Genomic DNA, 27,236 nt, shown 5'->3' on the forward strand with positions numbered 1-27,236 from the left:
CCCCTCCTGTGAAAGAAGAGTGGGTATTGTGGACATTACAAAGTGCAAGATATACTGTATGGCTGAAATATGATTACATCTTCTATTTATATTCCATAGATATATATTTTTTTCCAGTATGATGTGGCTTGTTTTAGTATAACTTCATCATTGTGCCTTTTTTTTTTAAAGTGGTTTCTTTTCTTTCAGTCTAACATTATAATACATTCCATACGCTCTGTATATATAAACAGGTGTACACACAAATACATATAATTATTTAGGAACAGGGTATTTAATGTGAAGCCATTTTAACTGATAATGCTTGTTGATCCTTTTGTTCTGCATTGGGAAACTAAATTAAAAAGTAGTGCATACAGATTTTCACATCTTTTTCTGTGTGAAAAAAATAATCTATTTGTGCAAATGGTACTGGATATTAGTGTATTGAATGCAATAATCTTTCCAAAAGTAAATGCCTTGTCTATCATTTTTTTAGGGAAGGACTCATTACTCTATTTTTTCTACGCTGTTTGGATAATGTGATTATTGTATTGTTGGAAATAGCAGTCTGCTTTGTGGACCAAAATCCAAAGAATTTCAAAGGGAATATTTTTAAGTATTTAAGATTTTGCCATTTTATGATTTGGTATTTCCACAGAACTGTGAGCAATAATATCTGAGAGAAGTTTTCTATGGAATGCTTATATTATGGATTATGGTGATATGTGAAAATATAAAATCAATGCCCAGCACTGTATATGTATTCATAGGGTTATTCAATGTTTTTGTTTTTTTCTTTATCACTATAAAACTCTTTGCATATTTTGTTAGATGCTTGGTTCAATGAAACTGTGGTGAAAATTTTCAAATAAACTGTTAAAAAAAAACTATTATCTACTCAAATGTGCATTTTTATTGCTGTCATTGCTGGTAATTATTTGAATTGATAGGCTACTCATGGTAGTTAGACATACTAATATGTAGTGGGTATTGCTAACTGTAAACAGTGTTCAAAGTTGGCTCCGCCTTACTGGTTCAACAGCCAGAGAGAGAGAGAGAGAGAGAGAGAGCAAAAGAGAAGAAAGGGAGCACCGTGAATCGGAGGAATAGAGCTATTTTCTGACTGTTTAACAGCAGTTATGTTCTAAAGCACAAATAAACACACACACATCAGGAAGGTGCAGCATTGTCAGATTATGAGAGAATGCAGAGATTAGTCTAGGCCTATCCTTTAAAGGTCCCATGACATGGTGCTCTTTGGATGCTTTTATATAGACCTTACTGTATCTGAAGTCTGTTTCCCAAAATTCAGCCTTGGTGCAGAATTACAGCCACTAGAGCCAGTCCCACAATGAGCTCTCCTTAGGATGTGCCATTTCTGTGTCTGTAGCTATTGAGGAGGAGAGAGGGGGGGGGCAAGGTGGAGGGTGGGGGTGTGGCCTTGACCAACTGCCACTTTGCTCGTTTGAAAGTCATGATGTCTCTCTCTCATGGTGGGCCAAATTCTCTGGGCGGGCAAAGCAGAGAAAGGGGAGGTAACCTTGCTCCTTATGACCTCATAAGGAGAAGATTCCAGATCGGCCCATCTGAGCTTTCATTTTCTCAAAAGCAGGATACCCAGGGCTCGGTTTACACCTATCGCCATTTCTAGCCACTGGGGGACCATAGGCAGGCTGGGGGGACTCATATTAATGTTAAAAAAAACTCATAAAGTGAAAATGTCATGCCATGGGACCTTTAACAAACAAGTAGGCCTGTTTCACATGATTCAAAGAAAGATGGAAACAATACTGTAAACGTTTTTTTAAACAAATGACTATTTATTCGTATTAGTAGTCATTTTAGTAATTATTTCAATAAGGCTGTTGTTAGCCTAGGCTACTAGATCTGGGTGTGTAAAATAAAAAATGTAGCCTATTAATAGGCTACATTTTTTATTTTACACACCCAGATTAGACTAATCAAAAAAAACACACACGGGAAAAGTTGGCATTCAGGGTTTTCTGCCTAAAGACATTTCTGACAGAAATCTTCTTAGGTTTAGGCAACAAAACTACTTGGTAAAGTTTAGGAAAAGATAATGGTTTGGATTAAAATCATAAAATAAAACCCTTTCTGGCAAAAAGCCCTGATCCGCCATCCGCGAGCTCGAAGGAAAAACCACAGTACTTCCGCAACGTCACTAATGACACGTATTCAAAATGGCGGCCGCGGCTATGGTAAGTGGAAAAGCGAACTATTTTTCTTCAAACTACACGTCGCTCATACTGTCTTCCCAAACGAACTCAGACACCGTGTTGTAACTGTGGCAAATGAGATTTCTACCTTGGTCGATATCAACATTTAACGTTAACTAGCTAGGTACGGATTTACTGGAGTTCGCTGCTGTTTGCGAATTTGCTAACTGCTTGCTGGAGTTAGCTAGCTAGCTATCATTAACGTTACCTAGCTTGACTGCCAGTGAGCTGTGGTTAAAAAAAACTGATTTGTATAATTTCTCTAGGAAATGTAACTGTGCTGACAGAGTATAAATGGCCACGCACTCGGTTGTTAAGACTGTCATCTGCTGTACAGCCGAGAGTAATCAGCTAGCCGAACTTTGGCTCAACGTTAGCTGTTAGCAGCTCTGCCACACAGCTCAGTTTGAGGTTGTTGTCGGTGTAATGTTAGTTAATAGTGATGAAAGATGTCAAGAAGACAGCAGCAGCAAGACACGTATAACGTGAACTAAGACTGTCAATGTTATTTAACTGTTCGGGTACTGTCTGATAACAGAAGCCACGCTTGCTAACTTCCTTCACTACCATTCATAACTCCCAATGCCTATGAAATTCATGTGCTCCCCGTGGACTTCTTAATCATTTGTTTTCCAGTATTAGCTAGCTAAATAACACAATTAGGCTTTTTGATATTTAGCTATACTGCTTTTTGAACGGTAGAAAATAACTCTGTGAAGTCAAAATGAAAAACTTTGTCTCTCAAAGACAATAATTACGGTACCCTACTCAAGGTTCCTCTCTCAAGTTAGAATGTAGGCACACACACTTGGCAGCAACTATCGTCACAGTACGTTACATTCTTGACTGGAGTGGCTGTAGCTTTGCACATTAGGACATCCCAGATTCCTCCCCACCATTCGTCTTTGCACAACTGTTTAAGCTCTGTCAAGTTGCATGCGTTATGCCACAGTTTGGGGCGGCTGTGGCTCAGCAGGTAGAAGGGGAAATTTCGATACCCGGCTCGAAGTATGTCATTGAATAAAACACAAAGCCCCACGTTTTTCCCCCTCTGGTTAGGCTAGTGCTTTGCATGGTAGCTTGCTGCCAATGGTGTTTGTGAGTGAATGGGAAGTAAATTGTAAAGCGATTTGGATTAAAGTGGTATATAGATGCAGTCCATTTACATTTTTGATTGGATTTAACTGTGGTTTAAGTCTGTGCCCACTCCACATAAACATTGTTGTTTTAAGGCTATTTTTCTGTTGCTATGGCTTTGTGTTTGGTATTGATGTCTTCGGGGAAACCAGATTTTCTCCCATCCCAATATGTAAAATCCCTCATTGTGTTTCAGGGTAAACTTGGCGAGTCACTGAAATGTTAGTTTTGGTTTAATGTAAAGCTGCAGACACACTGACCAGACGGCCGACCCTCGGCAGAAAAGGCAGTTGGACTGATCAGTCTCCCTGAGTTGGTCAAAAAAGTGCCTTGGAACGCACCAAAGAGCCGAGACGTAATACGTCTCCATAACAGCAGGCGGCGCTAATCTGTATTGTCGCCCAAAAATGAAAACCGGCAGCTGATTGGACAAACGCGTCACGTGGGTCGGGTTTCTCCGGAATTTCAAAGACAGACTGTCATGGCAGCTCGTTCAGAATACGATCTCATATTGTACTAAAATAGTTCACCGAAACGTGTTTCTGAAAACATTTTAAGAGAGAAATAGGCCGTGCAGTAGTGGAATCTGTCTTCATTTCAGATCAACAAAGGTCAGTTTAAAAGATTTTCGTCAGATTTTGAGAGACTCTAGTAACGCTCATTCCGCTCCCCGTTTCCTGGTTAGCACTCCACCAATCAGATGGGTCATTTGAGTCTGACTGCCAGCAGTGCCCGCCCCGCCGATTATACATGTCAAATCGGCCAAAATGAAGGCTGACAGCCCCTCGGACGGACGGCGGCACAGAACACACCAAACAGACTCAAGTCACTGACATCGCCAGACTGTCCGACGGCCGATTATCGGCTCGGTGTGTCAGCGTCTTTAGAGGAAAGCCAGGCATCCTTAACTGCCAGACTTTGCAAGGCATTTTGATGTGACATTGTCTTATCCACAAAACCAACACTTTTGCAGGTGAGGGATTAACCTGGTACAGATAAGATTTGACACATTTGTTTGTACTGTAACATCATGCAAAGGAATTGGAAGGAAGTAGTTTCGGGTGTGTTACAGTGAAGATTTCTTGAAAGAGACTTGAGGCACACTCTGCTATCAGTGCACAGCAACTATCCATCCTCTCTTTGTCTTATAACTTGAAGCTTGGCATGGTCTGCACCTCCTATAACAAATTCACATTATTTGTAATTAGTTTAAAGTCAGTGTGCAAGCCTGGTCGCCCACCGCCCACAAGTTTTCCCTCACCAGGCCTTAGCCGCTGGGAATATTTTTAAGTTAAGTTTAGTATTTTTAAGATGTTTTTTAAACTACAGTTTAGGGCTGCATGATTTTGGGGGAAAAATGTAATTGTGATTTTTCTGCCAGATATGAAGATTACGATTTGCGTTTTTTTTTTTCTTTCTTAAAAGTTTAGCTAAAGTTCAATATTCAATTTGTAACAGATAAAACATGTCATGGAGCATTATAACATGAGACACCATCAAAAGCGTTCTATATTCTTATGCAAGGATGAGAACATAGATATGAATTGCCAGCAATAAGTGTTTTTTTCTTTTGATAAGCGTGGAACATTGAACAGTCAAACACAGAACATTTATTACTTAAGTAGGGCTACAACTAACGATTATTTTCATTGTCGATTAATCTGTGGATTTTTTTCTCGATTAGTTGTTTGGTCTCTAAAATGTCAGAAAATGGTGAAAATGTTGATCAGTGTTTCCCAAAAGCCCAAGATGATGTCCACAGATGTCTTGTTTTGTCCACAACTCAAAGATATTCAGTTTACTGTCACAGAGGAGAGAAGAAACTAGAACATATTCACTTTTAAGAAGCTGGAATCAAAGAATTTTTATTTTTGTCTTAAAAAAATTATTATTATCAAAATAGTTGATGATTAATTTAAGAGTTGACAACTAATCAATTAATCTTTGCAGCTCTACACTTAAGTTAAAGTTATAATAATAAAAAACAATTCCGATAAAAAATATCCGTACTTTGCTGTAAAACGAAATGTCTAATATGCCTCAGTTCAATAGCAGCATCTACATGTTGCACCTTCTACGATCATGTTAAATAAATGATGATAATTCAATTAATCGCGGTCTTCATGATTATCATATTCATTCAAATCTCGATTTTGATTTGAAAAGATACATTTTTCAACCCTACTACAGTTACAGTGGGAAACATAGATGTAGTCATACTGTATCAAATATCCAGTTAGCTTCATGTAACTTAATGTACGGCCCTATGGATTCTGTCTTATAGCTTTTTTAAATTCTCAATTTTGCGATTCTGTCCATGATTCTGTTATCACAGAAACTATTGGGCTCTATAGTGATGCTGCCATCAGTCTGTGACTGGCCCCCGTCGGGCACTAGTCAAAAAATACACATTTGCCACCGGGCTAGGGCTGCTCGATTATGGAAAAAATAATAATCACGATTATTTTGGTCAATATTGAAATCACGATTATTTAACACGATTACTCATTAACATTTGGATATAATGGATAATGTCCAGGGTATAATCTGTTAGTGTCCTTTATCTCACAGAAAGAGTCTTTGGATCAGAATAAAATCAGTTTTACTACTGTGAGTCAGTTCAGCTTTACAGATCTCACACACAACGTTACACAGCTAATGAACAGTTCCACAGACATAACACAATGTGCATCTCACATCACATGTTCACTCACTATGACCACTACTACTGTCATTACGAAACATTGTGCCAAAATATCACGTCGTCAGTGGGCTTATTTGCTAGCTAACCTTAGGAAAAATCCAGCACATAGACGGTACCTTAGATTAACGTTACGTGAAACAGGTGATATAATGTCCCTGCTCATACAGTTTAACAACAAAACTATTTATGCTGAGGGAACATTACTATGTGGTGAAATATTTGGTTGTGTCTGTGTTCCAGGAGACGTGGTGGGCCTTGCTGCTGTTGTCCTCGTTGCCTCTTGTCCGGCCCTTCTATGTTCCCGGGGTCGCTCCCCGGGACTTCCACGAAGGTGACACAGTAGATCTTAAGGTAAGAGTCAAATTAATGTAATCAACATTTCATTGCTTATTAGCAGGAACGTTTTGTTATGTGCGTTCAGTGTTTAGCACCATTGCATTACACCATGAAGGTCCGTGGTTTTAACCTAACTGTGGCCTTTCTTTGTGGATTTTTTTCTGATCTTACCATATTGTGAGTGTCCACCTCCCCACACCAATAACATAGATTTTAGGTTGCTTTCACATCCGTAGTTTTGGTCCATTTGGTCGAGACCAGGGAATGAAATGGATCGCTGCATTTTAATTTTCCCACTCACTTATTACCGAAAATCCAAGAACTTTTTTTTAATTTGTTTTTAATATTAATTTCTGTGGGTCATCATGATTAGTTACCAGGAAGACATCAAATCAGGGCAAAACCACAGCAATGTTAAAACAAATTTTTTTCAGAATCTCATCAAAATCAGTTTCATCAAAATTTCAGCTCTACTTTTACATACTATACTTCCCTCAATACTTATTATTGATCATACCGAACCACCCCTATTAACCCACCTGCCTTCCCCCCAATCCACCCTACCATCAGCTCACCTGTCCCACCCTCGCCCCCATATACCCGCACATTGCTGGTCCTCATTCAAGACAGGTCCCACATACACATACAGTACACACACGACAAAAAAAAAAAAGTAAAGGGGGTTCTAAATTTATAATGCCTTCTGGAGCATGTCTTTAGAACCCCCTTTACCAAAAAGCCAAGAACTGTATGCATTAAAATGTACGAACTAACAGGAAACTAATTAGTCAGACAGGTGACTTTCATCTTGCATCATCATCGGGTGCTACATGGATCGGTTTGACTGTCAGCTTTCACACTTGAAATTTACTTGAAGTTACTTCTATCTATTATCTACATTTAAAAAAACACTGGTCATATTTTAAGCGACACTAAATGCAACAAGGAGAAATATGCATTAGGGATGGGCATGATTACTCGACAATCGATAACTGATTATTAAGAATTTCGTCTACCACGTTAATTTGTTATCGATTAAACTAATGCTGGTTGCGTTGCGTAGTGTGAGTCTTGAAGCAATGAAATTAATTTCACAGTGTGGCAGCAATTAAACATTTTACCACCTGGGGGCAATATTTGACTCCATACTCAGTTACCTGGCTGTGAGTTTCCATTTTGATTTCAAAAGTAATCATGAAGAGGACACGGCGAAGTGTGGCGTGGGACCATTTTGAGTTAAAAAAACGACTTCGTTCACTGCAAACGCTGAGATGCCGTGTATAAGTACAACATGGCCACGACTCAAATGATGTAGCCTACCACTAAACAAAGTGCACCCGACCCTGGTTAATGTCGGTGGCGGCCGCGGTGCATCCTGCTCTCAGTCTCAACCTAGCATAAACTCGGCGTTAGCACGGAGGAACTGCAATGCAGAACGAGCAGAGAAAATTACCCAAGGGACCTGCAAGTTCATTGAGATCGATATTGGAACCAGCATATCACATTCCGTCACGACGTACCATCACCAGACTGGTAGAAACTCACTACGAGAACGGAATAAGGTTCCTCGGGCTGGCCAAGTTAGCGCGGAGGTAGGCGACCTGTGCATCCCGGCAACGCGGATGTTTTGGTAGCGGTCGCGTCTGACCCCAGATCATGTCAACATGCTTATCTTTCTCAACATAAATCAGTAGACTGGTGCAGAAGTTGTATCTTAGTTAGCCTACTGGTTATTTTGTTATTAGGCTTTGTCCGTGCCTTGGATAGTTTTGAGTTACATTTTGACAAAACGTGTCAGATCTAGTATTATGTTGTTGACCACGTGACAAACACAACACATGGCAGATGATTGGACGAACGCGTCACGTGGGGCTGGCTGCTCTCGAATTTCAAAACGGACTCTAATGGCGTCTCGTTGTGAATACGATCTCATATTTTACGAAAATAGTTCACCGAAACGTGTTTCTGAAAACATTTTAAGTGAGAAATAGACCATGCAGTTGCTGAATCTGTCTTCATTTCAGATCGACAAAGGTCAGTTTAAAGATTTTCATCAGATTTTGAGAGGCGGCGAGCCGACCGCTCCTCAACGGTGGTGTGTGGAGTGCTGCAGGTCACGTCACCTGTATTTTTGTAAGAGCTACACTGAAGTTGTTAGTTTGATAAATGCAAGTTATTTCAATTGTTATTCTGTAATATTTCAATCTTCATGTGCTAAAAATGGCACATATGTTCCTGTAAATGGCGATACACACTCATTTTCTTTGTCAAATAAATGAAAAGCTTGTTGAAATCATCGTCTTCCCTCTTGCTGTATCAAAATCTCACCTCGCTTTCCTCAGAGATGGTCCCAATAATGTGCTTAAAGTCAAATTCCGTTTGTGCATGATTACAAGATAGAACTATGTTTTAATACTTTATCATACATTGTGGATAATTAAGCTATATATCATATGCTGAAGTATATTTCTGGAGTGTTAAAGATTAAAGAAAAAATAACAACAAGAACCGTACAGAACCAAAAACCATGACCCTAAAACCGTGATACGAACCGAACCGTGGGTTTTGTGAACCCTACCACCCCTATTTTTAACTCATAAAAAGTTAAACAATTAATTTTAATATAAAAATATTAATGATTAATCGATCGTCGATCGTTAATTCTCCCAACGATCGACTAAGACAATGTAATCGAATGCCCATCCCTAATATGCATTAAGCTGTAGGTTCCCAACCTGACCGCTTTAGTGTAGTATTTGCTGGTATTAGGGTACTGTTTAGTGGGCTTTCATTTGGAATTTTGTCATGCTGAGATTTCATATGTTAGCCTAGTTTAGATGGTAGAGCCTTCAATAGATGGGCCAATAGAAAGTTACCTTGTGCTTCTGACTTTTACATCCCTGCTGACTCAGAGAATTGCATCCAGGATGGAGGACGTAAAGGACTTACACAAAAGACTTGCGTATTGCTGTAGTGACACATATATGCTGTACGTGTGAGCTTATTTGGTTTGTGCCTGGAATGTAACTAGTTTTTCCCATTATTGTATTACTTGGGAAATGGGAAATCATTTGGATGTGAATGATTAAACCCTGTTCGTTTACACATTAAAAAGATAGAATTAGAATAATAGATATATGTTCACAAAGAAATTCACCTATCAACCCAAATATTTCCCCTTCCAGGTGTCCAACAGTCAACACCATAATTAGGAAGTTACTAATGTTTGTTTAAGGTGTTTAACTGGCAGGAAGTTCCCCTTTTTATAAAAACATTGGTACTGGTTAGAAATCCCACACCCAAAGTACAGTTTTCATTGTCAGACCAAGTTCTTGTGAGTGTAGTTTTGCATATCGCTATATCTGGGACCCAGCCAGTAAGTCAGATCATTTGTTTTTCAGGCAGTGAAGCTGACCAGCTCCCGCACCCAGCTTCCTTATGAATACTACTCCCTGCCTTTCTGTAAGCCGGAGTCTGTTTTCTACAAGGGAGAGAACCTGGGTAAGTGGACTGCTGCTCACACGATGGAGTGGGGTCTGGAAAGGTTTCCTGAAATTTCTCACTTAATTTGACTTCATCTCCATTCAGGAAAAGCAATATTAACTTCAAACTCTTCAATGTGTTATATATATATACACACATTGATAATTTTTCTTTTTTCTAGGTGAGGTATTGCGTGGGGACCGTATTGTGAATACACTCTACAATGTAGAGATGAACAAGGATAAGAAATGTGAGATGGTATGCAACAAGAAAAAGCTCAGCATAGAAGAGAGCAAGCTGGTTGCTGAGCGGATCCAGGAGGAGTATTATGTTCACCTGTGAGCATCCTTTCCTCTCTGTTGTTACACCCCCCCGAATGCTAATATTGAACTATTGCCAAGAGGAATATATACTTAACAATATTTTTAGTTTTTGTTAAGTGACTCCAGACTCTATAAGTCTAAAGCTAAACAGATTTGTAAAGAAATGATTAAAGCAATTCTTCTGAGTATTTAGCATAGCATAATGTAGTTGGAAGATCTTTTTTTTTTTTTTCTCTCAATTATATCTCTACGATAAACTGGTTTTCTAGGGTCAGTTTAACACTTATCAGTTCAATTTTCTAAGCACAAACGGAAATTTGAAAAAACAGAAAAATGGGTTCAAATATCCAATTTAAAAAAAATTTATAATAATTCCGCCTTGACAAATAAAAAAATTGGATCTTTAAACTGTTTTTCCAATTTTCTGTTTTTATTCAGAGGATCCGAAATTTAGAAAATTGCGTCTGAGCTCCAATTATTAAATACTCCAATGGTATTCTCTCCCTCTAGTTTGTGGAATATGCAGGTCATTAACTGCATATGGACCAACAAAAACAAACTGATAGACTAGATAGGCGAGGCTAGGTGGAACGAGGGAGAGAATATCATTGCAGTATTGGTAGTTCTGATCCTCTGATTAAAAAACAGAAAATTGGAGAAACAGTTTCAAGATCCAATTTTTTAATTTGTCAAGGCGGAAAAAAAATGAAAAATTGGATATTTGAACCCATTTTTCTGTTTTTCCAATTGTCCGTTTGTGCTTAGAAAATTAAACTGATAAGCGTTACACTGACCTTCTAGCACTTAAATATGCAAACCAAAACTGATTGAACACCTCCCTGTGCATTTCAGTATTGCAGATAACCTGCCAGTTGCCACCAGGTTGGAGTTTTACCCCAACAGAGAGGCACCAGGGGAGGAGGACCAGAAGAAGGACGTGGTGAAAGATATCCAGTTTGAACATGGCTACAGACTGGGCTTTGTCAACGACAACAAGGTAGATATTATACAGTATCTGTACCTGTCCTGATACATTTCATCAAATGAGCACTCTCCTTTTCTTTTCTTTTTTTTAAGGATAATTTTGTGTCTTTCCCCTTCTCTTCTCCCTCACAGTTTTATCTGCACAACCATCTGTCCTTCATCCTGTACTACCACAGAGAGAAGCTGGAGGAAGTGGAAGTTCACAATTACAGGGTGGTGCGATTTGAGGTCGTGCCCCAAAGTGTAAAAGTAGATGGTAGGTGTAAACGCACTCATTTTGAATAGCTTGATGTTGTGTAATGTTTCTGACCCATGTTGATTAAAACTATTTGAATAGAAGGAAAGAAACACAAGTGGCCAGTCGGGGTGTGAATCCAGTCGGGGTGTGAATCTTCACTGGTCTCACGATTCAATTTGATTACGATAATCCTTTCAACGATTGGAATAGTTTCGATATCACAATGCGTCATCTCAATATTATGATATATTGCTATGCATGGTTTTCGACAAATTCAAGCAGTCCGACATATATGAAATCCCCTTTTTATTGTATCTGCTCTTGAAAAAGACACTTCCTGAATGTAGCAGAGTCTGAACAGGTGTTTGGTTTTTGAAGCCCCCAACGTTGTCTTCCAGGCAGCACTGCATGGAAGGCACTAGGGTTAGGGTTAGGTGACTTGAAGTCAACGGTCGCAGCGCTGCCTTGAAGTCAACGGTGGGGGCTTAAAACCCCATTGAGCGTCTGAACACAGACAAAAGGCAGAAAAAAAAAAAAGCACAGAGTGGAAAATCTACAAGCAGCAGGCAAATCGATTATGGTCTGTCACTACATCGATGCAGAATCGTCAAAGTCTGCATCGCTATACCGTGATTAATTTCTACGCCCCGAGTGGCCAGTAAAGTTAAAATTGTTGACTAAGAAGGGGACTTTTATATTCACTCTTAAGGTCCTTGCACACGGAGTCAAAAATTTTCGTATGTGTTTTTTCGTATCTGTCTTCCTAAAAATTTGTCACGCACAGAAACCTTGCACACTGAGTCCGATGCGTATCAATGTATGTACATTGACTCTTTACTACGTTCAGCATTTACATAGACTGTCTATTCATGTTTACTGTGTTATTACTGATCTACATCACTAACTAGACCACAACTTGCACTAACTATATACTATATCGACTCTTCACTACATTTCAGTATTTATAGACTGTCTATTCATATATATTGCATTATAACTGAACTTCATCACTAACTAGACCACAATTTTTTGTTCTGTTTTGTTTTTTTACTCTTTACTACATCTCAGCAGTGTTATAGACTGTCTATTCATGTATATTGTGTTATTACCGTATCACTTTCGCATATCCTTCGACTTACTTACACCTCACTTTGCGCCGGCTTTATAATGCCAACTTAATCTGCACTTTATGTAGCCTATTGTATTCTGTATTCTTTTATTGTATTGCATGTGAAACTGTATGTTGTCTTATGGCTTATGCTCTTCTTGTTGGCCTACCTGGTTAAATTAAGGTTAAATAAAAAACTAACAATGAATCCGTTGCGAAAAAGTTCTCAAAAACAATACAAAATGTGACGCTGTTGTCGCTCTGCCTCTCTCTCTCCTTCTCCCTCCTTTCATCCCTCGCTTCTCTCCGTTGATAGTTACCCCTCTCTCTCTGTCCTCTCTGCCTGCGTGTTCCAGCGCTCGGCCCCCCGGCTACCTGAAAGAATCGCGCTGCCCTCGCTCTCTGTCTCCATCTCTACACTGTTGCTCTCCTTTTTCTGTGTGCGTCTCATATCCCCTTCTTCCATTCCCCTCATCATCATCATCCTCCTCCTCCTCCTCCTGATGGCAGTGTGTAAACATGACTGACACAGCGTGAGGTCTTATTTATTTTTTAACGAAATCTTCGGACTCCGTGTGCAAGGACCTTTTACCAGCATACTTCCCCATGTAGTATTCAAAGGTCATTTAATACTTTAGTTTTTCTTTTATTAACCTGTTTAGGCTCGTATTGTGGATGTGGTGTTGTGCTTTTTACCAACCCAGCCTTAAGCCTTGGAAGTTCAGGGTGTGTGCTAGAAAAACAACCATATTTGTGTGACAAATGCTTGGAAATGACAAACGATTTATAAAACTGTAGTGTAGTGGACTGTAGAGTCCCTCGCTTCTTGTAATGCTCACTCTTTTATTTATTCTCAGATCTGAAGGCTGAGGAAAGTAAGAGGACTTGCACCTTGCCCGAGGCCAGTGGCTCTTCGCCACAGGAGATTGACCCGACCAAAGAGAACGAGGTCCTCTTCACCTACTCTGTCCACTGGGAGGTCAGTGATTGCTCCATGGATTCTCAAGTGCTTTTATATATTACATGCGGCGTTCACCATTCACGCACATTAATGCACTGTGGCCGAGGCAACAGTTAGAGGCGATTATTAGGCGACGGCTCTCCCACCTGATCCACAGCCGTGAATAACTGCGTAAAACCACCCAAATTGCTACCCTGGAAATCCGGAGTTCTTGTGAGAGCACAATTTGAATTTGCTCAGCAAGTCCCTCAGGCATTCAGTAATGATGCTCATTAACTATGCCCTTGTAGCCGAGCTGCACCAATCACATCGGTGTATCTGATATAGGCGGGCCAGAGGCGAGCTGAACAGATGACGACAGCGCTGCGACGTCAAAGTCATTAGTAAACATTGCAAGATGGCTACGGATGAACAATGAACGAGTTAGACCTGGCTTTTTATCTAAAAGAGGAACAGAAGACGTTCGAATCGTTCCTTTGCAAGAAGGACGTTTTTGCTGTTTTGCCGTCCGGATACGGCAAGAGTTTAATCTAGCAGTTAGCTCCGCTGGTAGCTAATTGTATGGGGCTCTGCATACATCACCCTTTGTATTGTTGTGATTGGTCGTAGTGTTATCCAATTGCGTGCAGTGAGATTTTCAAATGCATGCTTGGTGCCGTCCCTTGAGTTGGGCCATTTTCATTACTCGGTGCCAGACCCTTAATCTTTCAGGTTTGGGTCTGGATTTCCAGGCTGCTGTATTTAACAAAGGATTAGTTTGAAATTAAAACATATTAATTCATTTTTATCTATGTGATCATGTGATGTCAGGGCTTTCTCTCTGTGGTTCCCTTTAGACCCTTTGATCATTTAAAATCGAGTGTGCTATAAAGTCAAAACAATAGAAAATGCGCAACGGTCCAAATACTTACAGATTGCAGTTGGAAATGTTCAGGTTTATTAATTTCAAAGCAAACAAGGTCAAGTGATAAAATTCAGGCTTTTTGCCCAGCAGGGTCAGTTTTCTAGGTTGAGGGGTTGAATAAAAGCTAGATACGTGTAGAGGAAGGACTGCTGAGCTTCTTCTCTCCTCTGTGCAGGAGAGCGAGGTGAAGTGGGCATCTCGATGGGACACATACCTGACCATGAGCGATGTCCAAATTCACTGGTTCTCCATTGTCAACTCTGTGGTGGTCGTCTTCTTCCTGTCTGGTATGTTAAATCTTTGGCAAATCCTGCTCAGCGCAACTGTCACCTCTTGAATGTCTATATCAACACAAGAAAGTACTGTAGGTCATTAGGCCCATGGCAGAAAATGAGTGAATACAAATTTAAGGTCAAACATGGCCTTCACTTGGAGAAATTGTAACCCATAGCATCGGCCTTGTGCCTTGTTTACGCTTCCCTGGAAACTCTTGACACATTTAAAGCTTGTAAATGTGATGTATATCTCTTTGGGGTGTCACGATTCTCCAAATCCTCGGTTCGATTACATTTTCGATTCTAGGGTCACGGTTCGATTCGATTCTCGATTTTTACATTTTATTTTTTTGAAGCACATTTTTTGGCTATGCCATTATTCGAATAATATTCGAAGATTTAATGCTCAAATGCAGCCTGTTATTAAATAGCAAAACATTGCTTCTGTCTTCATCAGAGTCCTCTGACTCTGATGAAGATGTAACCTTACATCGAAACGTTAGTCACTGTTATGCACCTTAAGAAATAAAACCATCAAATAAGAAGACATCTGTGTTGCACTGGCAATTTTTTGCTATTTTATTACTATTGTGTCCTGCCTTGGTTGCACTGGATTGTTGTGGTCTGCAGAAGCGCAGAGAACTCTCCCTTTTTGCAACCTGTTATTAATTTGTACTACACTACTCAGGCTTATGCATTGTCAATGCCACTATACGCATGTGGTTGTTGTTACATATTCTGTCCACTAGAGGGACTTCCAACATCAGCCTCGCCTTAAAGGGGACCTACGTCACAGCGCATTGCATTTCCGACACGCCGCTCTCGGTTTACATTCATTTCCCACCACGAGCACACGGCGACGAACACAAATCAGCAGAGAACTCTGTAATGAAACATTATCTAACAAGTATAGTGAAGCATCTCTGTTGTAAAGGCTAACGGTGCTCGGTTATTAGCACAATGACACAGCACATGTAAGAAAGCAGAGCCGAAACTGTTTGACAAAAAATAAAGTAACAATAGTGTTAGCCACGATGCTAACGGCATTGATACTAAACGGTGCTGTCACTGCTATCGAACGTCGTCACTCACTGGAAATCCCAAATACTAATAGAGGAGGGGGTTCAAGTTCTGTCAATGGGTCTCCTGCATCTGCAGTTGCCATGCTATCTTTTGACTGGCTGTAGCTAAGTTAGAGGAGTTGGACTCGCAGCACTACAACACGTGTGTTTTTTTTTTCCCGCTTGACAAGCCGACCGGACGTGACATGGGGGTGTGGCAGCATCAGCGATTCCATTTTTTTAATTCAAAGTTCGAGATTGTGACTTAATTTCGGTCAATTTCAAATTAAAATCAAAATTGACGCCCTAAAAATCTATAGTTATATCACAGCATGGAAAATGTTGACATGTCTGTCTTTCGAGCTGACTGACATCCTTCTCGTTTCCCGCCTCTTCCCTTTTCAGGTATTCTGAGTATGATCATTATCAGGACCTTGAGAAAGGACATTGCTAACTACAACAGAGAGGATGACATCGTAAGAAAATACACACAGACAAGTCCTTGGGGGGGAAAGAACGCATATGTATTTGAGAAATTGTATAGAATGATTTGTTTCAAGTGTAACTGAAATCAACTTGGGCTCTTGACGTTTAATAAATCAGTATATTCCAGGCACTTGACCACACTTTTCTCTACTTATCTCTATCCCTATCTAACCAGGAGGACACCATGGAGGAGTCAGGATGGAAGAATGTCCACGGTGATGTCTTCAGGCCGCCTCAATATCCCATGATCCTCAGCTCTCTGCTGGGCTCAGGGATCCAGCTCTTTTGCATGATCCTCATCGTCATCTGTGAGTTTGTTTTCTTTTTTCTCTGGCGCTGGCAAGTGCCTTCATCCTGTGGGCTTTGTTTCTATGACAACGACATTAACGTTACCTAGGTTAACTTAACGCTACGTCAACAGAGGCTTTCGTTTTGTTTCAGCTTGAAAGGATCCCAAACTTGATACACTTGCTGTCGTTTTCTCTGGCCTGTCTCTTCTCTTTGCCCTTTTGCGCTTTCTTCCTCTATTTTGCAATCCACTCCATCTACTTCTTGTCATCTGTACACAGCCTGTAAGCGCCGTGTGACCTTATTAATCATACGTGCCAAACAGTCGCTGCAAAGAGTTTGCAAAAAAGATGGAGCCCTCTGTAAAAAAAAAAGACCCTGCACTCAGAATAAAACACTATGTGGCAGACATGGGGGACTCGAGTCACATGACTTGACTCGAGTTAGACTCGAGTCGCAAATTTTAGGACTTGAGACTTGCTTGATTAACATTCATAAAAGACTCGACTTGACTTTGACTTGATATTCATGACTTGAGACTTGACTTTGACTTGAGTCAAATGACTTGAAATGACTTGATTTTCTGTTTAATAAATATATTTTTCCCCCTCTGATATTGAGGAGGAGTTAACTTTACGATTTGAGTGCTGTTGCATGCGCAGGAACCGTTGATGTTGATACGATGCGGGCGGCAGACCGTCCAGTAAACAACACTGGCTATGGCTAGTAGCCTAACGTCATGGATCCCTCTCATGGGCGCCGATACTGCGGGTGCTCGAGCTCCGAGCACCCCAAGGAAAATACTGACCGCCCACGAAGTGCCAGACTGCCAGTTCATTTTTACGTTAATCTAAAATTAAACACTGCAGTTGTGGAGCGTCTGTCATAGTGTGATTGGTTATGTCGGTGGCATTTCCCGACGGCTGATCGCGGTTACGTGCCAGTTAAACTTTTCATCTCCGATCCTATCTGTATTTGTGAGAAGTGGCGCTGTCCTGAGTTGAAAGATAGCTTATAGGCTAGGCCTACTGTGCGGCGGGAGCACCCACGGAGGAAAACATAAATCGGGCGCTATCCCTCTGCACAGAAAATAATAAAGTTTGGCTATAAGGATTACACATATGACCAGGCAAAGAAAAAAAAAGAAACGGCAGTTTGCAACGTCTGCAGTACTTATTTCCGACGTCGAATTTCATCAGACACTTCAAATCGGGAGAGATTCGGGTTCCAGTCCCCATATTCAGCTGAACCACTATTTGGACGTTTGTGATGGACAGAAGTCCCTTCAGTTTTTGGCCATGAATAAGCACACCCTCCCCTCTTTGTTCAAGGTGGCGGTAGAGCGAATAAAACTAGGCACACACAGGCCTACACACACAACACAAACCTCTCTCTCTCTCTCTCTCTCTCTCTCTCTCTCTCTCTCATAAACACACACACATGCAGACGTAAGTATGTGAATAAAGCTAGGCGCACATACAACACACTCTGCACTCTCACACACACACACGCACATTCACTCACCAATATTAATAAATTTTCACTCACTCTTTCTCAAACACGCACACATTCACTCACAAATACACTGTCAAATATCAACATATACTTTCCATTCCATGTGATAAGCAAATGTGGTGGGATTCAGCTACTCTTAAAGAATATGTTTTGTTCTTTAAGAGAAGGAAAGGTTAAAGGATGTGTTTCTGTCTCATAAAAGTGAGGCATGTTTGAAGAATATTATTTGACTTAGGAACCATTATACTTTAATTGTTTGAAGGAATTTCATGATTTAATGTCATGTTTGAGGCACATTGAACAATATTGATTTATTGTTGGCCTAATATCAGTTTTAGGCTGTGATTTTTTTTTTTATCTGTGTTAATTTAAACTCTTCAGATGTATGTGGACACAAAGTCTTTTGAGTAAAAAATGCAAATAAAACTCCAGCAGTTCATAACCACTGTCTTTAGCTTGTTTAAAAATGGAAACTTTTGTATGACTTGACTTGTGACTTGCTTGACCAAAGCTATGACTTGACTTGCTTGATTGTCACAAAAATGACTTGGACTTGCTTGAGACTTGAAGGTTAAGACTTGAGACTTGCTTGCGACTTGCACATGTGTGACTTACTCCCATCTCTGCTATGTGGACACTCGGCCTTAGACCACAAGGTTCTTTTCCCATCATGTATTCACAGGCTAAAACATGAGGTAAAATTGGGTCAAAGGAATGTTCCCATGGTGCTAGGGCTCACATTCACGTTATCCTATAGATATGAAGCAGCAAAGATAAGTATGTGAAAGGCCAAAATATGCAGAAACAAACAATGAAATGCGTCTGCAGCCCATGGACAACCACTCGACAGGCTTTGTCTGAAGGAGTACAACGGTCTTAACGTTAACATGCACACAAATACATTTGAAACCAAAATTAGGTCAATGTGTTATAATGATTGAGACGTTCTATGCTTCATATTCCCCAGACTACTCCAGTTACCCCATGTGTTGTTTGACGTTAGATGTTATGAGCTATTGTCCAGACGAATGTGTGACAGTCAAAAATCACATTGTCGATGTTTATTTTATAACTTTAAAGGATTTTGCTAAATAAGATGAATAAAAAATAATAATAAAAGCTGCGTCCCAATTTCTTGGCCGGCGCAGTGACTTCCTGGAGTCTTGTCAGCACAGTGAGGTTGCCAGGCAACCAGAGGAGACTCCCAAGATTTCACAGGCCCAGCCAAGAAAGAGTTCCAGCTGTTTCTTATTTACATGGGATCTCCAAAATTAGGTTACTGCGGAAAACTGGAAATATACAGATTACTTAAATTTGTGTAACACAATGTGCGATTGTCATTGCAATCTGTGAAATGTTCTAACCCCCTGCTCCTCCGTGCTCCTGTGTGTATGTCCTAGTTGTTGCCATGTTGGGCATGCTGTCTCCATCCAGTAGAGGAGCCTTGATGACCACTGCCTGCTTCCTCTTCATGTTCATGGGGTAAGAGCCATATTCATCCTTCTAAATCCTTGTTTAGAGAATCCCAAGCTATTTTCAAATAGTGCATTTCTTTGATTTGACACTGCTTTTTTTCCAGTGTATTTGGTGGCTACTTTGCTGGCAGACTGTACCGTACACTCAAGGGCCATCGGTGGAGGAAAGGAGCATTTTGTGTAAGTCAATAATCAACTAAAGCTCTCATCACTCCTGCATTAGTACATCTGCTTAGTTTTAAATGCTACATGTCCGATGTTTGTTTTGAGTTCTGCAAGCAAGGCTACCCACTTTTTATGTATAAATACAGATTGAATTGTGAAAATTGGTCTCTCCCCCATCTTTCAACGTAAGGCCTTGATAAATGACTTCTATGTATCTTGTCTGCTCTTTTGATTGTTTAAACGTTTTATCTGTTGTAATTGAAATGTTGTTGTCTAGTTGTTGAAGTGTATGCTGTGCGCACGGCCCCATTATGAGTCAGGGTCTCCCTCAGTGGGCCCCGAGTTTAAAATAAAGGTTTGAAATGAAAGAAGTGTTGCTGTGAACAGAGAGGCTCAGGTTGTTTGTTTTGTCTCCCCTGTAGACAGCAACGTTGTATCCTGCCGTTGTTTTTGGAATCTGCTTCATCCTCAACTGTTTCATCTGGGGAGAACACTCCTCCGGGGCAGTGAGTATCATGACACAGAAACACCTCGTTTAAAATGTATGCATTCAGCGAACATTCATAGCAAATTAGGGAACAAGCCAGCAAGAAGGATAATTACATTATTGTAATAGTGACGTAATAGTAATAGTGGTATATTTGTAATAGTGACGAATATACCAGTTGTGACAGATCACTTGTAAAACTTTGTTTTAAAGGAAAGATTGACCCTGAATCACTTTTAACATAGTAAAGTGCAGACCTGCCAAAATGTACGCATTTTTCGTACTCTGCACGCATTTTGACCCTTAAGTACGCTTGTGCGATTCGCTGCTCTCTAGGTACGCATTTTGTTGCATCTCTCATTTCGCCGGTCTCAGTTTCTATGCAGTCTACATCTATGACGTTGATTCTGCCACTGAGCCACAGCGTGTAAGTGGATTGAAAAGCTTTTGGCCAGTCAGAGCTCTGCATTTTAACCCACCTGCCCCTCCTAGCCAAATGCTTCGCGCGTTTAATTCAATTCAGTGCCTCAGCAAGCCAGGCTGTCCGGATAACTGTAGGCTTGCACGCCATGGCTGAACCGCCTCAAAAAAAGGTTCGGAACGGTTTCTTAACGGGAGAGATGGCCTTGCCTCCACATCTCCAGGCTACCTCACATAGACAGTATATAGAACCTCATCACGCGTTCTGCACCGTGTGCAAGACAGACATCGACATCAGTCACCGAGGGGCAACCGGTAACGAACAGAGTCCCATAAACAAATACTCCCCACCCCCCCGAAACATAATGATATTAAAAATGAATGGATGATAAGAAAAAAACGTTCATTTGCGACACGGACATTATTTTCAGGAGTTTTTTTACGCTGCGTTGAAGCGAACTGTCCCATCCCTGTTCCTCATAAAATAAAATGTCTTCAAGGTTGGCAGGTCTGGAAGTGAGACTCTGTAACTTTTGAGAAAAGAAATGTAAAAAAGATATTCCACATACAAATACAGTCACGTGGATTGTTAAACATCTTCCTTTTATTTCTTGTGTCCATGCTGTCTTTTCTCACCACTCCAGGTTCCTTTCACCACCATGCTGGCCCTGCTGTGTATGTGGTTCGGTATCTCCATGCCCTTGGTCTACCTGGGCTACTACTTTGGCTTCCGCAAACAGCCGTATGATAACCCAGTACGCACCAACCAGATCCCTCGGCAGGTCCCAGAGCAGCGCTGGTACATGAACAAGTTTGTAGGGTGAGTGTTTAACCAATCTAACAATCTGCTTTTAATCTGTGGCCATTGACTGGGATGGCTGACGGTCTGTAGTGTGGGGTTTAAAATATCGAGTTAAGGCATGCTTTCTTGAGATCAAAACGTTTGATTTTCTCTCCACTAGAATCCTGATGGCCGGGATCCTGCCATTCGGTGCCATGTTCATCGAGCTCTTCTTCATCTTCAGCGTGAGTACAACTGCTCTGCTCTAAATGTGTAGTGATCGATTCAAAAGCCAGATCACTTCTTCTTTCAATGTCCTCACACAAGGTGTGTGTGTGTGTGTGTGTGTGTGTGTGTGTGTGTGTGTGTGTGTGTGTGTGTGTGTGTGTGTGTGTGTGTGTGTGTGTGTGTGTGTGTGTGTGTGTGTGTGTGTGTGTGTTGTGTGTGTGTGTTTGTTTCTCCACCTACAGGCCATCTGGGAGAATCAGTTCTATTACCTCTTTGGCTTCCTGTTTCTGGTCTTCATCATCTTGGTGGTGTCCTGCTCTCAGATCAGCATTGTTATGGTTTATTTCCAGCTCTGTGCAGAGGTAAGTTCATTTAGGCTAGGTGTGAATACACATAAGTGTTGCATTTCACTACTTTACAAAGCACCAAACCACTCTCCCTTTACTTGTATTGAAGGTGCCTCCTCGTTAATTTCATCTGCTAGCAACACCAGAAAAACTGCCTAAAAGCTGCTGTGTGGCTATATTCACTACCAACAAGGAAAATAACCCATGACTTAAGTTTTAAAGTTCAGTTAGGTAATAAGCTGCTGATCTGAAAAACAGCTTTTATATAGACAAAAGTGAGCACCGACAGGAGGAAGAATCCGAGAGAACGGGAAGACTGCGGGAGCCTGACACTACGCTAACGTTCTCTCCGACATTACGTTTGCAGCAAGTATTTTGTTACCAAGTCGAATATCCAAATGGCCAAATTGTTTTAGCCTAACTGTACGTCTGTAAGTTAAGCTAACATACGTGATGTCGGACATAACGTTAGCTTAGCGTCTTATGATCCCACAGTCTCCATTCCTCCTGCTGATTCCTAACATCTGTATGCACTTTTGTCTTCATGAAAGCTCAGTTTTTCTGGTCGGCAGCTTATACAAACTCAAGTTATGGTTTTTTTCAGCTTTTAGACTTGTTTCTGTTGTTTGCTAGCAGACGAATTAGACGAGGAGGCACCTTCACGCAATACAAGTCAATGGAGAGGAAGAGTTCTTTTCCCCTCCGGTGGGGGCAGGATTTAAATATGCTCTCTCTCTATTGTTAGAAAGTAGAACTTGCAGTGTGAGCGAAGTGCTGCAGTGCTTTATTAAAGTTTCTTGTCTGTGTCTGTGCCTGTCTGTGTATCCAGCAGTAAACATACCTACTGCTTCTGCCAGAACCATATCTGCTTCATCTGTTTTTTCCGTTTCTCCCTTCGACCAGGACTACCGGTGGTGGTGGAGGACCTTTCTGGTTTCAGGAGGCTCGGCGTTCTACGTCCTCATTTACGCCGTCTTCTACTTTGTCAACAAGGTAAAGGCCCTGAGGCTGTTTGAGACATTTCAGTCAACAGGATCTTCTTTGTTTCCACTGCAGCCAGGAAGATGGCAGCTGAAGAAATCATTGGGTTTTAATTGGACCTAGTATTACTTGTAGTAATCATTGAAATTATGGCACATGTTGTCCCGTGAGTTTGTCTTAATTGTACTCGTTGAATGAAATAATTAGTATCTCTGATACATCATCAGGGTTAATTTGAGTTAGGCCCGAGACTTCAAATATTTGATAGAAAATCTGCATTATCAACTAGATGCATTGATTTTGAAATAGGAGGTCATTTAACAAACCTAGTGTGATATTAAGTTGCAAATATATAATCATGGATTCACTGTGAGAAGTAGGGTTAAGCGTGACTAGTGCTCACGATGGGGATTAAAGATCCCCTAAATACATTTTATGATTGATAATGGTTTATCACCTTGTTGGAAATCTCAATCTGTTTGTTCTCAGTTATTCAAAAACTCCTGAATCTATGAATATGTAACTGAAGGATGTCTCCTGCTTGACTCCATCTGTCACTTACTCAAAATGGACATAAAAATATCTCACTTTCTCTGTAGTCTACCTACAGCTAACTACCGTAAACGTAGGCTACTTTTAAAATGCTATATTTTCCCTCGGGGCTCACCACAACGCTCAATGGTGTTTTTTTTGCCTCCAACGTTGCCTTCAAGGCAGCTAACCCTAAACATAACCGTTGCCACGCTGCCTGGAAGGCCCCTGGAAGGCGGCTTTGGGGGCAAAAAACACCAAAACGGAAGTAAAGGCATATTAACCATTCACTGCACGTGATCGCTAGTAAACATATTACATCTTTGAAGTCATTTTTCAGTTTTTCAAGAATCTGTTTAGGAATCAGAATCGTTTTAAAAGTACCGGTTCGGCATCGGAATCGTAAAAATACAAACGATACCCCGACCCTACTTGTTAAAGAAGAGAAACACTCCTCTCTCCTCATGCCATTACTTGGCAGCTAATGGCTGTTCTCAGCAGTGACACCGCTCCGTCTCGCGCACCATGTGCAAAATTTCTTTTTCTGTAACTGTTCTCTTAGGTCTGAATAAAACCGAAATAGCGCTGGGTACCGTTCACATTTTTTCTGGTACCTGAAATTTGCTTGCGGTACCCAACGGTACCTTTTCCCTCGGTAATAACAACATTTACTTAGAACATTTAGTTATTTATTTAGAAGATTTTACACACCACACAAAATAAAACACCTTCCTCTCCCCACCCAAACCCGTTGCTACAACCTATTAAATCCAATAAGCCTGTCAGTCTATCACCAGGGCAAAGAGAACACTGGTGTGCCTGCATGGCCCAGAGGAAGTGTAACTGCGCCACGGCTGCCCTAGGCTCGCCATTAATATTATATTGCAGCGAACGCTGGCATTGCTGTGTAATTTGGTCGGTCCCCAAAAAAGCACAGATTTCAGTACCCAACCCGAAACAAACATTAACATAATGGAGACCTCTGTCTGAATGATACAGTGCCTTGCGAAAGTATTCGGCCCCCTTGAACTTTTCGACCTTTTGCCACATTTCAGGCCTCAAACATAAAGATATAAAACTGTAATTTTTTGTGAAGAATCAACAAGTGGGACACAATCATGAAGTGGAACGAAATTTATTGGATATTTCAAACCTTTTAAACAAATAAAAAACTGAAATATTGGGCGTGCAAAATTATTCAGCCCCCTTAAGTTAATACTTTGTAGCGCCACCTTTGCTGCGATTACAGCTGTAAGTGGCTTGGGGTATGTCTCTATCAGTTTTGCACATCGAGACTGAAATTTTTGCCCATTCCTCCTTGCAAAACAGCTCGAGCTCAGTGAGGTTGGATGGAGAGCGTTTGTGAACAGCAGTTTTCAGTTCTTTCCACAGATTCTCGATTGGATTCAGGTCTGGACTTTGACTTGGCCATTCTAACACCTGGATATGTTTATTTGTGAACCATTCCATTGTAGATTTTGCTTTATGTTTTGGATCATTGTCTTGTTGGAAGACAAATCTCCGTCCCAGTCTCAGGTCTTTTGCAGACTCCATCAGGTTTTCTTCCAGAATGGTCCTGTATTTGGCTCCATCCATCTTCCCATCAATTTTAACCATCTTCCCTGTCCCTGCTGAAAGAAAAGCAGGCCCAAACCATGATGCTGCCACCACCATGTTTGACAGTGGGGATGTGTGTGTCCAGGGTGATGAGCTGTGTTGCTTTTATGCCAAACATAACGTTTTGCATTGTTGCCCAAAAGTTCGATTTTGGTTTCATCTGACCACAGCACCTTCTTCCACATGTTTGGTGTGTCTCCCAGGTGGCTTTTGGCAAACTTTTAAACGACACTTTTATGGATATCTTTAAGAAATGGCTTTCTTCTTGCCACTCTTCCATAAAGGCCAGATTTGTGCAGTATACGACTGATTGTTGTCCTATGGACAGAGTCTCCCACCTCAGCTGTAGATCTCTGCAGTTCATCCAGAGTGATCATGGGCCTCTTGGCTGCATCTCTGATCAGTCTTCTCCTTGTATGAGCTGAAAGTTTAGAGGGACGGCCGGGTCTTCGTAGATTTGTAGTAGTCTGATACTCCTTCCATTTCAATATTATCGCTGGAACAGTGCTCCTTGGGATGTTTAAAGCTTGGGAAATCTTTTTGTATCCAACCGCTTTAAACTTCTCCACAACAGTATCTCGGACCTGCCTGGTGTGTTCCTTGTTCTTCATGATGCTCTCTGCGCTTTACACGGACCTCTGAGACTATCACAGAGCAGGTGCATTTATACGGAGACTTGATTACACACAGCTGGATTCTATTTATCATCATTAGTCATTTAGGTCAACATTGGATCATTCAGAGATCCTCACTGAACTTCTGGAGAGAGTTTGCTGCACTGAAAGTAAAGGGGCTGAATAATTTTGCACGCCCACTTTTTCAGTTTTTTATTTGTTAAAAAAGTTTGAAATAGCCAATGAATTTCGTTCCACTTCATAATTGGGACCCACTTGTTGTTGATTCTTCACAAAAAATTACAGTTTTATATCTTTATGTTTGAGGCCTGAAATGTGGCAAAAGGTCGAAACGTTCAAGGGGGCCGAATACTTTCGCAAGGCACTGTAGATCGATAGCTAGCTTGATGACGTCTGCAATGTAATGTATTCCGTGTCCTTAAAATGAGAATATCTTGTCCTCTGCCAATTTTATTTTTTTAAATCTCTTGCAAGTCCGCCAACTTAATAGAAAAGCGAATACCAAAAAAAAAAAAAAACTAAATAAGATGGCAAATGCACAGATCATTGAAATGGATTCCTCTTCTCTTCATTTCTCCCCAGTTGGACATTGTGGAGTTCATCCCCTCCCTCTTGTATTTCGGCTACACGGCCCTGATGGTTCTGTCGTTCTGGCTGCTCACGGGCACGATCGGCTTCTACGCGGCCTACATGTTCATCAGGAAAATCTATGCTGCAGTCAAGATCGACTGAGTCGTCACTGTTGCTGCTGTTGTCTTTATTTTTTTTTTATTTTTTGGGTTGGTTGTTACTTTTTTTTTTTTTTTTGTCCCATTCAGTTTTTTTAATGTATATATTTTTTAATTCTTCATGTCAAACAAGCACTGACTTGTGTGTAGGGGAGATCAAGAGGGGTTCTTTTTATGGTGCAACAGCCCCACCCACTGGCCTCATGGGAAAGAACAGCAGGATGGCAGAGCTAAACCCGCTCTCTCTCTCTCTCGCTCTCTCTTTCGCTTTCGCTTCTATCCTCCCTCCTTTTTCCAGGACAGAGACTCAGAGGGAATTCTCCTCTGATGGGACGGTGAACGTCTCCTGCTGTTTTCACCTTGCACACAACACAGTGGGCCAAAGCTTGTCCAACGACGGTTTCTGCACATTTTTGTTTTTGTCTCCTCATTTGTTATGAGTCTTAACTTATCCAGGTTTTTATTTTCATTTTGTCTGACCTAATTTCTTTCGATTATCTTCTGCGAAGCTACTTCATCTGATTTTCTTACGTAAGTTTTGCCTTTCCTCTTTCCAACGTCTCTGTTTTTTTTTTTCAAATGTCAATTTCAGAGACTTTTTGAGATCAGGGAAGGATTGGGGGGAGTCTCAACTGTGGTTATGGTGTTGACTTTGTTGTGTTGAACTGATAAGGATGGATATCATGCTGGGCAGTTCTACATTGTAACACAAGAAAGGATCAATTAAATGTTGTGTTATTTTTACTCTAGTTTCCATGTCCTGGTGTGACCATGTTAACCACAACTGTAATCAAGATATTTCGCTTCTCCTTCCAAAAA

General features: G+C 40.8%; 1 protein-coding gene across 1 annotated transcript; it reads left to right on the forward strand.

Annotated features, from left to right (window-relative positions):
- The first annotated feature begins 2,120 nt into the window (after positions 1-2,120).
- tm9sf4 (transmembrane 9 superfamily protein member 4) lies at positions 2,121-27,236 on the forward strand. Its single transcript, XM_039800642.1, has 18 exons — positions 2,121-2,201; positions 6,301-6,411; positions 9,798-9,897; positions 10,061-10,217; positions 11,055-11,199; positions 11,319-11,442; positions 13,390-13,511; positions 14,573-14,684; positions 16,139-16,209; positions 16,395-16,527; positions 19,423-19,504; positions 19,602-19,677; positions 20,085-20,168; positions 21,214-21,389; positions 21,532-21,595; positions 21,821-21,940; positions 22,829-22,918; positions 26,272-27,236. The coding sequence occupies exons 1-18, from the start codon at positions 2,184-2,186 to the stop codon at positions 26,419-26,421; spliced, it is 1,935 nt and encodes a 644-aa protein (XP_039656576.1). The 5' UTR covers positions 2,121-2,183; the 3' UTR covers positions 26,422-27,236.

Source organism: Perca fluviatilis, chromosome 5 (genome assembly GCF_010015445.1).
Source record: "Perca fluviatilis chromosome 5, GENO_Pfluv_1.0, whole genome shotgun sequence".
In the NCBI taxonomy this organism is placed as follows: Eukaryota; Metazoa; Chordata; class Actinopteri; order Perciformes; family Percidae; genus Perca; species Perca fluviatilis.